The sequence below is a fragment of the Microcaecilia unicolor genome, chromosome 1, assembly GCF_901765095.1.
Source record: "Microcaecilia unicolor chromosome 1, aMicUni1.1, whole genome shotgun sequence".
Taxonomy (NCBI): Eukaryota; Metazoa; Chordata; class Amphibia; order Gymnophiona; family Siphonopidae; genus Microcaecilia; species Microcaecilia unicolor.
Genome location: NC_044031.1, coordinates 681,138,438 through 681,151,748, shown reverse-complemented (window position 1 = coordinate 681,151,748; position 13,311 = coordinate 681,138,438). Strand labels below are relative to the sequence as shown.

The 13,311-nt window shown below is 46.9% G+C and overlaps 1 protein-coding gene across 1 annotated transcript in view; it reads right to left on the bottom strand.

The window, feature by feature from the left end:
- The window catches only part of MYO9A (myosin IXA), a 980,547-nt gene that overhangs the window by 427,924 nt on the left and 539,312 nt on the right, over positions 1-13,311 (bottom strand). The window contains 1 exon segment of the mRNA XM_030187859.1: positions 1,387-1,513. Within this exon segment, the coding sequence (XP_030043719.1) occupies positions 1,387-1,513 (127 nt within the window).

Below are 13,311 nucleotides of genomic sequence, written 5' to 3'. Positions count from 1 at the left end.
TTTCCTTGCCAGGATACAGCAATAGAAATTAATGAGATAAACGCTAGTCTAAACTCACTAGTAAGCAAGTTTGTCTGTCACTGTAATACCTTTGAAAGAAACTTCAAAATATAACAAATGTTACGTTATGTTATGTTATAATGGACTTTTAAATAAACCACCAACTCCCTCAATTGAAGTTCTAAGCAGGATACAAAAAGTAAACTGATATAGTCTATCAGGATTGACAAAAACTGATCAAAAACTACTTCTTAAAAAAAACTTAGGGCCCTGTTTACTAAGCTGCGCTGTAGGCGCGCAAACTTTTTAGCATCCATGCGCTAACACTAGAAATACCCACAGGAATATAATGGGTGTCTCTATCATAAGAACGTGCTAAAAAGTTAGCATGCCTACAGCACGGCTTAGTAACAGGGCCCTTAGAGAACAAATGTCTTCACTATTTTACAAAAAGAAAAATAACTTAAAGAATGGATCTCAATAGGGAGATCATTCCATAATTGATGGCAGAATATATAAAAGAATGAGAAAAAATTACTTTAAATCTCACATTTCTGACTGTTAGAAAAGCCAAACACAAGCAATTACAACTCCTAGTCACAGTTGTCGAATTCAGTAGTTTCATCAGTTGAGATAATTCCTCTGGGCAGTAGCCTTCTAAGATCTTAAACACCAGGCAAACCAACTTAAAGTGGACTTGAGCCCACAACGGCAGCCAATGCAAATCCTTCAGCAGAGGTCTAACATGTTCAACTCTTGATTTACAAAATATCAGTCTAGCTGCTGAATGTTGGATCAACTGAACCTTGTTAGTCAGTTTTGTAGCAATGCCCAAATATAAAGAATTCCCATATTCCAGAAATGCTAGAATTGATAACTGAACAATAATTCTAAAATAATCTTTAAAACATACGAATGCAGCAAACGTAGTTGTTTGAGCTTGATATATGTTTTTTTAACTAAATTATTCACCTGGGGCTCCATAGTCAATGAAGAATCTAAAAGCATTCCCAAAACTTTAGAAACTCTCTCAACATTAAGCTGAATCCCTTCAATATTTTATTTTTATTACATTTGTACCCCGCACTTTCCAACTCATGGCAGGCTCAATGCGGCTTACATGGGGCAATGGAGGGTTAAGTGACTTGCCCAGAGTCACAAGGAGCTGCCTGTGCCTGAAGTGGGAATCGAACTCAGTTCCTCAGGACCAAAGTCCACCACCCTAACCACTAGGCCACTCCTCCACTATTCAAAACAAACTTAGAAATATTTAATGCATTCATAATAAACCAGAGAATTTTTGTTTTATCAGCATTCAATTTCAGACATACACATAAAAACAACAAATTAAATAGAACAAAACAAAACCAATGCTTAAATGCTTACCTCCAACAACTCAGACACAATTGGTAATACATCAGGGTTACAAATATCTATTGAGTCATCCCGGTATGTTTTCTTTTTGTAACGGATGTTGCCCAAATGTAGAATTGCAGATAACAGGGAGAAAATCCTACGAGTAAAAAAGGTACAAAGAAAATTGAGAAACAGTTGCCCAACAGTGGCATTAGTGGTGGACATCTGCCTGTCTCAGGTATTCTAAAAGCGTGAAGGTTTTGTGCCTTAAAAAAGCCACTGAAAAGTATTATTTTTCCACACTAGTGTAACCCTGGAGAAGCTTAGTATTTTAATGTTTTTTCTGTGCATTGAATATGACCCATTCCATCCTGGACATTCAGCAGTCAATCATGCTGCAGGGGCACTTCCTACATTTTACAATATTACATATAGAACCACAGGGTAAGGCAAAAAAAGTAACCCCCTAGAGTTTTTTGTTTGTTTTGTTTTAGGGTTTTTTGCTATTTTCTCAGCAATCGCTTGGAACTTCAAAGTGAAATTTTACAACATTATGTGTTGTTATAATCTACATTTATGTGCTGATTGGAATGACAAGCGAATGCTACATACCTGTAGAAGATATTCTCCGAGGACAGCAGGCTGATTGTTCTCACTGATGGGTGACGTCCACGGCAGCCCCCTCCAATCGGAAACTTCACTAGCAAAGGCCTTTGCTAGTCCTCGCGCACCGCGCATGCGCGGTCGTCTTCCCGCTCGAACCGGCTCGTGTTCGTCAGTCCCGTATGTAGCAAGACAAAAACAAGGGAAGACACAACTCCAAAGGGGAGGCGGGCGGGTTTGTGAGAACAATCAGCCTGCTGTCCTCGGAGAATACCTTCTACAGGTATGTAGCATTCGCTTTCTCCGAGGACAAGCAGGCTGCTTGTTCTCACTGATGGGGTATCACTAGCCCCCAGGCTCACTCAAAACAAGTAACATGGTCAATTGGGCCTCGCAACGGCGAGGACATAACTGAGATTGACCTAACAACTTATCCAACTAACAGAGAGTGTAGCCTGGAACAGAATAAACATGGGCCTAGGGGGGTGGAGTTGGATTCTAAACCCCAAACAGATTCTGAAGCACTGACTGCCCGAACCGACTGTCGCGTCGGGTATCCTGCTGCAGGCAGTAATGAGATGTGAATGTGTGGACAGATGACCACGTCGCAGCTTTGCAGATCTCTTCAATAGTGGCTGACTTCAAGTGGGCCACTGACGCTGCCATGGGTCTAACATTGTGAGCCGTGACATGACCCTCAAGAGCCAGCCCAGCCTGGGCGTAAGTGAAGGAAATGCAATCTGCTAGCCAATTTGAAATGGTGCGTTTCCCCACAGCCACTCCCCTCCTGTTGGGATCAAAAGAAACAAACAATTGGGCGGACTGTCTGTTGGGCTGTGTCCGCTCCAGATAGAAGGCCAATGCTCTTTTGCAGTCCAATGTGTGCAGCTGACGATCAGCAGGGCAGGAATGAGGATGGGGAAAGAATGTTGGCAAGACAATTGACTGGTTCAGATGGAACTCTGACACTACCTTCGGCAAGAACTTAGGGTGAGTGCGGAGGACTACTCTATTATGATGAAATCTGGTGTAAGGGGCCTGGGCTACCAGGGCCTGAAGCTCACTGACTCTACGAGTTGAAGTAACTGCCACCAAGAAAATGACCTTCCAGGTCAATTACTTCAGATGGCAGGAGTTCAGTGGCTCAAAAGGAGGTTTCATCAGCTGGGTGAGAACGACATTGAGATCCCATGACACTGTAGGAGGTTTGACAGGGGGCTTTGACAAAAGCAAACCTCTCATGAAGCGAACAACTAAAGGCTGTCCTGAGATCGGCTTACCTTCCACACATTAATGGTATGCACTGATTGCGCAAAGGTGGACCCTTACAGAGTTGGTCTTGAGACCAGACTCTGATAAGTGCAGAAGGTATTCAAGCAGGGTCTGTGTAGGACAGGAGCGAGGATCTAAGGCCTTGCTGTCACACAAGACGGCAAACCTCTTCCATAAAAAGAAGTAACTCCTCTTAGTGGAATCTTTTCTGGAAGCAAGCAAAACACGGGAGACACCCTCCGACAGACCCAAAGAGGCAAAGTCTACGCTCTCAACATCCAGGCCGTGAGAGCCAGAGACTGGAGGTTGGGATGCAGAAGTGCCCCTTCGTCCTGGGTGATGAGGGTCGGAAAACACTCCAATCTCCACGGTTCTTCGGAGGACAACTCCAGAAGGAGAGGGAACCAGATCTGATGCGGCCAAAAAGGAGCAATCAGAATCATGGTGCCTCGGTCTTGCTTGAGTTTCAACAAAGTCTTCCCCACCAGAGGTATGGGAGGATAAGCATACAGCGGGCCGTTCCCCCAATTCAGGAGGAAGGCATCTGATGCCAGTCTGCCATGGGCCTGAAGTCTGGAACAGAACTGAGGGACCTTGTGGTTGGCTCGAGATGCAAAGAGATCTACCAAGGGGGTGCCCCACACCTGGAAGATCCGGCGCACTACTCTGGAGTTGAGCGACCACTCGTGAGGTTGCATAATCCTGATCAACCTGTCAGCCAGACTGTTGTTTACGCCTGCCAGATACGTGGCTTGGAGCACCATGCCGTAATGGCGAGCCCACAGCCACATGCTGACGGCTTCCTGACACAGGGGGCGAGATCCGGTGCCCCCCTGCTTGTTGATGTAATACATGGCAACCTGGTTGTCTGTCTGAATTTGGATAATTTGGTGGGACAGCCGATCTCTGAAAGCCTTCAGAGCGTTCCAGACCGCTCGTAACTCCAGGAGATTGATCTGCAGATCGCTTTCCTGGAGGGACCAGCTTACCTGGGTGTGAAGCCCATCGACATCAGCTCACCACCCCAGGAGAGACGCATCCGTAGTCAGCACATTTGTGGCTGAGGAATTTGGAAAGGGCGTCCCAGAGTCAAATTGGACCAAATCGTCCACCAATACAGGGATTTGAGAAAACTCGTGGACAGGTGGATCACGTCTTCTAGATCACCAGCAGCCTGAAACCACTGGGAAGCTAGGGTCCATTGAGCAGATCGCATGTGAAGATGAGCCATGGGGGTCACATGAACTGTGGAGGCCATGTGGCCCAGCAATCTCAACATCTGCCGAGCTGTGATCTGCTGGGACGCTCATACCCGGGAGACGAGGGACAACAGATTGTTGGCCCTTGTCTCCGGAAGATAGGCACGAGCCGTCCCAGAATCCAGCAGAGCTCCTATGAATTTGAGTCTCTGTACTGGGAGAAGATGGGACTTTGGATAATTTATCACAAACCCCAGTAGCTCCAGGAGGCGAATAGTCATCTGCATGGACTGTAGAGCTCCTGCCTCAGATGTGTTCTTCACCAGCCAATCGTCGAGATAAGGGAACACATGCACTCCCAGCCTGCGAAGCGCTGCTGCTACTACAGCCAGGCACTTCGTGAACACCCTGGGCGCAGAGGCGAGCCCAAAGGGTAGCACACAGTACTGGAAGTGACGTGTGCCCAGCTGAAATCGCAGATACTGCCTGTGAGCTGGCAATATCGGGATGTGTGTGTAGGCGTCCTTCAAGTCCACAGAGCATAGCCAATCGTTTTCCTGAATCATGGGAAGAAGGGTGCCCAGGGAAAGCATCCTGAACTTTTCCTTGACCAGATATTTGTTCAGGGCCCTTAGGTCTAGGATGGGACGCATCCCCCCTGTTTTCTTTTCCACAAGGAAGTACCTGGAATAGAATCCCAGCCCTTCTTGCCCGGATGGCACGGGCTCGACCGCATTGGCGCTGAGAAGGGCGGAGAGATTTCCTCTGCAAGTACCTGCTTGTGCTGGAAGCTGTAAGACTGAGCTCCCGGTGGGCAATTTGGAGACTTCGAGGCCAAATTGAGGGTGTATCCTTGCCGGACTATTTGAAGAACCCAACGGTCGGAGGTTATAAGAGGCCACCTTTGGTGAAAAACTTTCAACCTCCCCCCGACTGGTAGATCGCCCGGCATGGATACGTTGATGTCGGCTGTGCTCTGCTGGAGCCAGTCAAAAGCTCGTCCCCTGCTTTTGCTGGGGAGCCCTAGAGCCTTGCTGAGGCGCACGCTGCTGACAAGAGCGAGCGCGCTGGGGCTTAGCTTGGGCCGCAGGCTGGCGAGAGGGAGGATTGTACCTACGCTTACCAGAAGAGTAGGGAACAGCCCTCCTTCCCCCATAAAAACGTCTACCTGAGGAGGTAGATGCTGAAGGCTGCCGGCGGGAGAATTTGTCGAAAGCGTTATCCCGCTGGTGGAGCTGTTCTACCACCTGTTCGACTTTTTCTCCAAAAATGTTGTCCACTCGGCAAGGGGAGTCCGCAATCTGCTGCTGGATCCTATTCTCCAGGTCGGAGGCACGCAGCCATGAGAGTCTGCGCATCACCACACCTTGAGCAGCGGCCCTGGACGCAACATCAAAGGTATCATATACCCCTCTGGCCAGGAATTTTCTGCACGCCTTCAGCTGCCTGACCACCTCCTGAAACGGCTTGCCTTGCTCATGAGGGAGCTTGTCCACCAAGCCCGCCAACTGTCGCACATTGTTCCGCATATGGATGCTAGTGTAGAGCTGGTAGGACTGAATCTTGGCCACGAGCATAGAGGAATGATAGGCCTTCCTCCCAAAGGAGTCTAAGGTTCTGGAGTCTTTGCCCGGGGGCGCCGAAGCATGCTCTCTAGCACTCTTAGCCTTCTTTAGGGCCAGATCCACCACACCAGAGTCGTGAGGCAACTGAGTGCGCTTCAGCTCTGGGTCCCCATGGATCCGATACTGGGATTCGATCTTCTTGGGAATGTGGGGATTAGTTAATGGCTTGGTCCAGATCGCCAGCAATGTCTTTTTTAGGACATGATGCATGGGTACTGTGGACGCTTCCTTAGGTGGAGAAGGATAGTCCAAGCGCTCAAACATCTCAGCCCTGGGCTCATCCTCCACGACCACCGGGAAGGGGATGGCCGTAGTCATCTCCCGGACAAAGGCCGCGAAAGACAGACTCTCGGGAGGAGAAAGCTGCCTTTCAGGGGAGGGAGTGGGGTCAGAAGGAATGCCATCAGACTTCTCGTCAGAGAAATATCTGATGTCCTCCTCCTCCTCCCACGAGGCCTCACCATCAGTATCAGACACAAGTTCACGAACCTGCGTCTGAAGCCGTGCCCGACTCGACTGCGTGGAAACACGGCCACGGTAGGAGCATTGAGAGGTGGACTCCCTCGCCAGCACCGGCGAAGCTCCCTCCACCGACGTCGTCGGGGAGTCTGCCTGGGAGGCGGCCTTAGCCGGTACCGCAAGCGGTACCGATACCAGAGACCTCAACCTGGGCAAGGGGCCAGCCGTTGCCTCACTCGATGGTACCGGAGGCGCAAGCACCCCCGGTACCGGAGGGGAAGGGCGCAACAGCTCTCCCAGAATCTCTGGAAGAACGGCCCGGAGACTCTCGTGCAGAGCGGCTGTGGAGAAAGACTGAGAAGCCGATGCAGGCGTCGATGTCAGAGTCTGTTCCGGGCGTGGAGGCGGTTCCGGGCTGTACAAGGGGAGCGCATCGACACCTCCTGAACAGAGGGTGAGCGGTCCTCCCGGTGCCGATGCCTACTGGGTGCCGACTGCCTCGGCGACCCAGAGCTCTCGGTACCAAGACGGGAAGGAGACCGGTGACGATGCTTCTTTGACTTCTTCAAGCGAAGGATGTCACCGGAGCTTCCCGGTACCGACGAGGAGGACGTAGAATCCAACCGTCGCTTCCTCGGGGCCGAGGCCGAAGAAGGTCGATCTCGGGGGGGGGGGGGGGGGCTGTACCGCAGGAGCCCTCAGGGCAGGGGGAGACCCACCCGAAGGCTCACCGCCACCAGCAGGGGAATGGACAGCCCTCACCTGCACTCCAGACGAAGCACCACCGTCCGACGACATCAGCAATAGCGGAGGTCCCGGTACCACCGACGTCGACGCAGCCTTTCGATGTCTCGGTACCGATGATGCAGGAGGTAGAGTAGTAGTAGATGCCGATGCCGAGGTCGAAGACTTCGATGCTGTCGACGTTGATGCACTCGATGCCCGTGCTGTTGTCGTCGAAGAGCCTGAGAACAACGCGTTCCACTGGGCCAATCTCGCTACCTGAGTCCTCTTTTTCAAAAGAGCACAAAGACTGCAGGCCTGCGGGCGGTGCCCAGCCCCCAGACACTGAAGACACGAAGCATGCCTATCAGTGAGCGAGATTACCCGGGCGCACTGGGTGCACTTCTTGAAGCCGCTGGAAGACTTCGATGACATGGGCGGAAAAATCACGCCGGCGAAATCAAAATTCGCGATGATGACGAAAGGCACCAAAAAGAAGGGAGAAAAAACCCGTACCGAGGCCAAATAGGCCGGTCCCGAAAGCGAAAGGAAACTTACGCGGGGAAAAATCTGGAAACACGGGAAAAGGGTAGAGACCGGATCGGTCTCTTTTTTTTTTTTTTAGCGAAAATCGCGAAGACGCGCGAGGTCAACTTGAGGGGCACGAAACGGCGGCAAAACACGACCGTCCCAAGCGCGGACAAAAGAAGACTGACGAACACGAGCCGGTTCGGGCGGGAAGACGGCCGCGCATGCGCGGTGCGCATCGGCGCGCGAGGACTAGCAAAGGCCTTTGCTAGTGAAGTTTCCGATTTGTTGGGGGCTGCCATGGACGTCACCCATCAGTGAGAACAAGCAGCCTGCTTGTCCTCGGAGAATGATCTTTAAACACAGTAAAGTTATAGACTTTTTAGTGTAACTACCATGCAATTTTCGCACATTCAAAAACGTCTGCACTGCGAAACTAGCATTATTTGAAAAAAAAAAAAAAAGGGTACCAGCTTACTGTTAATGATGTTACAGTGACATAGACTTTTGTAAACAATAATTTGAATCTGAATAATTTGTATTTGATAATATGATAATTTACAGATAATTTCTTTAAAAGCATTTTGGATCGGAACGGCAATCATGGGCAAGGTGTAGACAGATCATTTGGAGCAGCCTGCCACAGAGAATGATCGAAAAGGCTGTAAACCTCCCAAAACGACTGAAGGCCTGTGTTACAGCTGGGGGGTGGACACTTTAAGCATTCACAGTGACTGCAAAATTCTAACACATTGTTAATTGTATCATGATGTGAATGACGTTATTTTACTATGTTTTCCTCAAACATTTTTAACACACAAAAAACACTAGGTAGTAATACTAAAATGTCAGTAGCATCAACATAGCTTAAGATATTAAATGTTGTTTAATAGTAATGCGTAAGTATGATGACTAAATAAGTACGTAAAATTTCTCACTGAAATTCAAAGAGGTTGGTGAGCAAACTGAAAAAATCTGTAGATGGTTACTTTTCTTTTTTTGTCTCACCCTTCACATTTGAAATTTGATGACAACTGTACTGACATAATTCTGGCACTGGAAGAAAGTATTTGATTTTAGCTATTTCCAAAATTTATTTTATATATTTTTAAAATACATAGGGATCAACAGTGTTATTCTCAGATATTCAAAGCCGGGCTCTGTCTGGGCTTCAGCTTTGAATATCCGGTTATTAGCTAGTTAAGACATAGCTGCTTAAATTGATATTCAGCACTTAAGCGACCATGGTTTACAGCATAAAGATAGGACAGACTTTTATGAAATCCCATTTATGTGCTAAACGTGGCCACTTACCCCCAGATTGTATATAACGTGCCTATAGGGGCCATATATAGAATCTCCCCCTTATGGGCTGAATATCAGCACTTAAGCGGCCAAGTGTGAACTCCACCCTCGGAACACCCCCAACATAGCAGGCTTTCAGCTAAGCGCTAACCGTGAATTTAAGCGGCACTTAGCCAATTAAGTGCCACTACAAATTAGTGGCTAACTCGACCAAGCAATTTAACAGGTCAGTGGCTGGCTAAATTGCTTGTGAGTATAAGTACATAAGTACATAAGTAGTGCCATACTGGGAAAGACCAAAGGTCCATCTAGCCCAGCATCCTGTCACCGACAGTGGCCAATCCAGGTCAAGGGCACCTGGCACGCTCCCCAAACGTAAAAACATTCCAGACAAGTTATACCTAAAAATGAGGAATTTTTCCAGTCCATTTAATAGCGGTCTATGGACTTGTCCTTTAGGAATCTATCTAACCCCTTTTTAAACTCCGTCAAGCTAACCGCCCGTACCACGTTCTCCGGCAATGAATTCCAGAGTCTAATTACACGTTGGGTGAAGAAAAATTTTCTCCGATTTGTTTTATCAGCCAGATAGTTTGTTTGGGGCATATCATTAGTACTATTTTCAAAAGAACTTCAGTCATCTGCAAAAGTATTTCTGTGTCTTTGTGCAAAATCATAGTAACATAACAGGTGATGGCAGATAAAGACCTAAACCATCTATCTAGTCTGCCCAACAGTCACACTCATCATCAATTCATGATTAAATCGGCAATGAATGTAGTACAAAATACTTGATAATGATCTTTCTTTGCCATTTCTGAGACACAGACCGTAGAAATCCAACCTGTACTGTCCTTACATTCCAACTATTGGAGCTGCCATCAAAGTCGGCCCATCCTAAACGGTCTTGAAATATACGGGACACAGATCATAGAAGCATACCCAGAACTGGCCTTAGTTGCTCACAGTCAAGTCACCATCTAATCACCACATGACATATCAAAACACATGTAATCATTTAAGTTTTGTTTTTTATACCATCCATTTTCTAATTAGGGATCCTCTGAATTTATCCCACACCTTTTTGAATTCCGTCATCATTTTTGTCTCCATCACCTCCCTCGGAAGGGCTTTCCTGGCACTGACCATTCTCATTTTTGTTTTCCATTCCTTTCCTAATACTACCTAACATTGTATTTCCTTTCTTAGCTGCTGCCGCACACTGAGCAGAGGGTTGCAACGTATCATCAACGATGACACCTAGATCCATTTCCTGTGGAACCTTGCATTAGGTGGCTATAGTTCGGGTTCCTCTTTCTCACATCACCTTTCAACTTGCGCACATTAAAACATCATCAGCCATTTGGATGCCCGGTCATTCAGTCTCATAAAGTCCTCTTGTAATTTTTCACAATCCTCTTGTGATTTAACAACTTTGAATAACTTTGTGTCATCAGCAAATTTAATTACCTCACTAGTTACTCCCATCTCTAGATCATTTATAAATATGTTAAAAAGCAATGGTCCCATCACAGATCACTGGGGAACCCCATTATCTACCCTTCTCCATTGAGTATACTGACCATTTGACCCTACTCTCTGTTTTCTATCTTTTCACCAGTTTTAAACCACAATAGAACACTACTTCCTATCCCATGACTTTCCAATTTCCACTGGAGTCTTTCATGAGGTACTTTGTCAAATGCCTTTTGAAAATCCAGATACACAATATCGACCAGCTTACCTTTATCCACATGTCTGTTCACCCTTCCAAAAGAAATGTAATAGATTGGTGAGGAAAGATTTCCCTTCACTAAATCCACGTTGGATTTGTCTCATTAATCCATGCTTTTGAATATGCTCTGTAATTTTGATCTTTATAATAGTCTTTACCATTTTTCCTGCCACCAATGTCAGGCTCACCGGTCTATAATTTCCTGGATCACCTCTGGAACCTTTTTAAAAAATAGGCGTTACATTGGTTACCCTCCAATCTTCCTGGTACCGTGCTTGATTTAAAGATAAATTACGTATTTACTAACAATAGTCCTTGTAAGTTCAATTCTATCAGTACTCTAGAAACATCTCCTCCATATTCAAAAGACATCTGTAAAAGTACCATGAACCTCAATTGTTCAATCCCATGATGTTGATTCATCCAGAGCAGTGAGGGGAGCTTCCTGTTTGTTTGTTTGTTTGTTTGTTTGTTTGTTTGTACGTATGTTAAGTCAGATGTTCCACAATACACTACTTGATACTGTGTCATGTTTGTCCAGTACAATACAAGACACATGGACAGTCAAAATCCTCAAATACATTTTTTTGTTGGAATGTGGAAGTGTAACATATGAACGTTCCAAGGCATACTGACAATAACTACACCGGCCACATTTATGGTGTCTACCCACTTCTTTCATGGGCTGTGACTTGTCCACTAACAATTCTCCAATGTTCTTGCTTCTTATATATGGGAATTCTCGTAGCTGTGGATGGACACTCAACACATGCCAGTACCGGAAGACTGGAGGGTGGCCAATGTTACTCCGATTTTTAAAAAAGGTTCCAGAGGTGATCCGGGAAATTATAGACCGGTGAGTCTGACGTCAGTACCGGGCAAAATGGTAGAGGCTATTATTAAGAATAAAATTACAGAGCACATACAAAAACATGGGCTGATGAGACCAAGTCAACACGGATTTAGTGAAGGGAAGTCTTGCCTCACCAATCTACTGCATTTTTTTGAGGGGGTGAACAAACATGTGGATAATGGGGAGCCGGTGGATATTGTGTATCTGGATTTTCAAAAGGCGTTTGACAAGGTGCCTCATGAAAGACTCCAGAGGAAACTGGAGAGTCATGGGATCGGAGGTAGGGTATTACTATGGATTAAGAACTGGTTGAAAGATAGGAAGCAGAGAGTAGGATTGAATGGTCAGTATTCTCAATGGAGAAGGGTAGTTAGTGGGGTCCCGCAGGGGTCTGTGCTGGGACCGCTGCTTTTTAACATATTTATAAATGACCTAGAGATGAGAGCAGCTAGTGAGGTAATTAAATTCGCAGATGACACAAAATTATTCAGGGTCGTCAAGTCGCAGGAGGAGTGTGAAAGATTACAGGAGGACCTCGCAAGAATGGGGGATTGGGCGTCCAAGTGGCAGATGAAGTTCAATGTTCACAAGTGCAAAGTGATGCATGTGGGTAAGAGGAACCCGAATTACAGCTATGTCATGCAAGGTTCCGCGTTAGGAGTCACAGACCTAGAAAGAGATCTGAGAGTCATCGTGGATAAGACGTTAAAAACTTCTGCTCAGTGTGCTGCGGCGGCTAAGAGAACGCACAGAATGTTGGGTATTATTAGGAAAGGGATGGAAAACAAACACAAGGCTGTTATAATGCTGTTGTATCGCTCCATGGTGCGACCGCACCTCGAATATTGTGTTCAATTCTGGTCGCTGCATCTCAAAAAAGATATAAAGAAATTGGAGAAGGTGCAGAGAAGGGCGACGAAAATGATTAAAAGAGATGGAATGACTTCCTATGCGGAAAGGCTGAGAAGGTTAGGGCTCTTCAGCTTGGAGAAAAGGCGGCTGAGGGGTGATATGATAGAAGTCTACAAGATAATGAGCGGAGTAGAGCGGACAGGTGTGAAGCATTTGTTTACACTTTCAAACAACAATAGAACCAGGTGAAGCTAGAATATGGTAGATTTAAAACAAACAGGAGAAAGTTTTTCTTTACTCAGCGTGTAGTTGGACTCTGGAACTCGTTGCCGGAGAATGTAGTGACAGCAGCTGACCTTACGAAGTTTAAAGGGGGTTTGGACAGATTCCTGAGAGAAAAGTCCATTGAACATTATTCATTTTTTTGGGGGGGGGGGGGGGTTTGCCGGGTTCTTGAAGCCTGGATTGGCCGCTGTCGGAGACAGGATGCTAAGCTTGATGGACCATTGGTCTTTTCCCAGTATAGCAGTGCTTATCTATATATATAAAAGGCAACCCCAACGTTCTGAAGCCTCCACGGAAGTTGAGGCGCCCGAGATATCCGGTGTGCCCTGGAGTGTCTGCACCGCCCTCGCATCAAAACGTCATGACACGTCAATACGTCATGACGTCGAGGGCGGAGCTATTGACACTCGAGGGCCGAAACAGCCCACAGCGAACAAGGCAAGTAGCTTCGAGGGACGGAGGGAGGGGGCCCCTTGCTAGCGCCCGTTTCATTCCGCTCAGAAACGGGCATTTTTT